This window comes from Pseudomyrmex gracilis, unplaced genomic scaffold (genome assembly GCF_002006095.1).
Source record: "Pseudomyrmex gracilis isolate BER0280 unplaced genomic scaffold, ASM200609v1 scaffold_4335, whole genome shotgun sequence".
In the NCBI taxonomy this organism is placed as follows: Eukaryota; Metazoa; Arthropoda; class Insecta; order Hymenoptera; family Formicidae; genus Pseudomyrmex; species Pseudomyrmex gracilis.
In genome coordinates, this window is record NW_018024919.1 from 1 (window position 1) to 2081 (window position 2081).

The 2081-nt window shown below is 38.4% G+C and overlaps 2 protein-coding genes across 2 annotated transcripts in view; both read right to left on the minus strand.

The window, feature by feature from the left end:
- Positions 1–55: 55 nt before the first annotated feature.
- On the minus strand, positions 56–1996 carry LOC109863349. Its single transcript, XM_020443598.1, has 6 exons — positions 1772–1996; positions 1557–1685; positions 1412–1468; positions 801–1321; positions 485–722; positions 56–390 (listed from the first exon to the last, which is right to left on the minus strand). Exons 2-4 carry the CDS (start codon positions 1635–1637, stop codon positions 881–883), a joined length of 579 nt encoding a protein of 192 aa, XP_020299187.1. The 5' UTR covers positions 1638–1685; positions 1772–1996; the 3' UTR covers positions 56–390; positions 485–722; positions 801–880.
- Positions 1678–2081, minus strand: part of LOC109863350 — a 2688-nt gene continuing 2284 nt past the window's right edge. The window contains exon 3 of the mRNA XM_020443599.1: positions 1678–1685. Within this exon, the coding sequence (XP_020299188.1) occupies positions 1678–1685 (8 nt within the window). The remainder of the gene's footprint in view (positions 1686–2081) is intronic.

Below are 2081 nucleotides of genomic sequence, written 5' to 3' on the forward strand. Positions count from 1 at the left end.
AGCGTGCTAAACTTCTCATCGCGATTTCTTGAAAACGCTTGAGAGTTGCGTCGTCTCCGTTTAGCATTTTTTGCTCTTATATCCAATCTACATTTCTGCAAAGTTTCATAAAAATCGGTGACCCCCAGGGTATAGGCACTCCTTGTTAGAGGTTAAATTTTTAATCAGAGCATCACATTTTATCACGAGTTTTTTTTCACTAATTAGAACTTGAGTCTGAAGTTGAGTCAGAAGATGAAGATTCTTTACTATCTGAGCTAGATGAGCTTAAGCTGATCTTTGTTTTGCTCTTGATCCAGCAGCACGTGGAGCTAAATACAGACTTCATCGCTGGTTCTGTTAGCTTTGGCCTCCAGGCCTTGTTGTCCCTTTCAAGGCTGCGAGCTTTCTCTGGAAAACAATAAAGTTTAGGCATAGCAAAGTTGTTCCTACAGGACAAGATTCTGAATTTCAGTGAGTTGTGAAAAATATTCAAGTGGCATACCTATGATAGCATTCAAGCCATCAGGGTGAAGCCTGTACTTAGGCGGGTTTTTCTTGTAGAAATCCGTCCCTTTTCCTCAGGGTGGAAAACCTTGAGGCGAAGAATTCAAAATGGCCTCTTTAGTGTAGACTTCTGCTGTCATATGTCTGATAAACTGTGATGCGCTCTTAGCAGATATGGCATCATTTAAGGCTTTTTGTGTTACGAATACATTAATATTTTCATGAAGTTGAACCACCTGCAATCATTCATAATAAACTCAAGTAGAAACAAATTATTCTTTAAAAAAAGGTCTAAGTTTAAACAAGGATCTTACCTTTGGATCTTGTTCACTCCAATTGAAGTTCACTCCTGGATAAATATCCATGATCCTCTTGACTGTCCGTCTCTTAGCCTTTACCTTCTTTTTCTGTTTTCCATGAGCATGCTTTTTCTTGCTTTTCTTGTGTGAGCGTTCTTGGAGGATTTAGATTTCACAGCAGTTGAATCTGATTCATCGCTTTCACTTGAAGAGCCTGTAGATTCGTCACGCTTTCCTTTCTTCTTATGTCTCTTCTTCTTCTTCTTTGGTACCTTAACAGTGCGTGAATGTGACGAGCAGTCTGACTCCCTATCTAAAGAGCGATGTCTTTTCTGTGAATTTTCTTCCACAACTGGAGAAACATTTAGATTATTGTCCTTATTGGATAAGTTAGAGTTGATGTCAATAATATCGAAAGGATGTGGTAAAGTCTCAGCTTCTTTATTTGCTGTTTTCCAATTAGAATCTTCATCAGACGAGTTCTTAGCATGCAATTGTTTAAGATTCTTCAGATCATTCAATTTCCCTTCAGTCTTCTAAAACAAACACAACAGAATATGTGTGAAGATAGTAATATACCTCAGCTTGCAAACCATGTTAAACTTCAGCAATGAGTGCAAGTTCACCTGAACACTGGGCTCATCAGTATCACTGGAATTTGAATCAGAATACTCAGATAATTCCTGTACACAAAAAAGAAGTGATTACATGTAGTGTTTGATCAGTAAAAGTTAAAAGAAAAAGAAATGAACAGTTGTATAAAATCGATACCTGAGAGACTACAACTTCTTTACTGATTCCGGCAACTACTAAGATTGAATCTTTATCCTTCTTGGCCATTTCGCCATCCATGACAGACTCAGCGGCCTCCCGAGCTTTGGAGATGGCTGCTTTAACTTGCTGATAAAAAAAAAACAAAGCGCGTCAGAATTTATCATGTCATGGGAAGTAGTCCAAAAACTCGCTTGCCATAACATTACACTCACTTGCTTCCGTTTAGACTGACTGGCCTTAAGTTTTTCAGTTGTAGGGTAAGGTTGCCTAAATCGTACCACTTTTCAGTTTATCGGAGCTGGAGGGCATACAAATGTAGTTACACCCAATTTTTTTTTTTTAAGTAGTACCTTTGTCTTTTGCGCACCTTTAGAAACAAAAACTAAATTTCCAAATTCAAAATTGTGCCCATAGTTTTAATTCTAGCAAAGGTCTTCAAGTGGTACGATTTGGGATACCAGTTGCCCAAATCGTACCACCCGTTCCCCAAATCGTACCTCACTCAAAATTCTCCCCTAAATC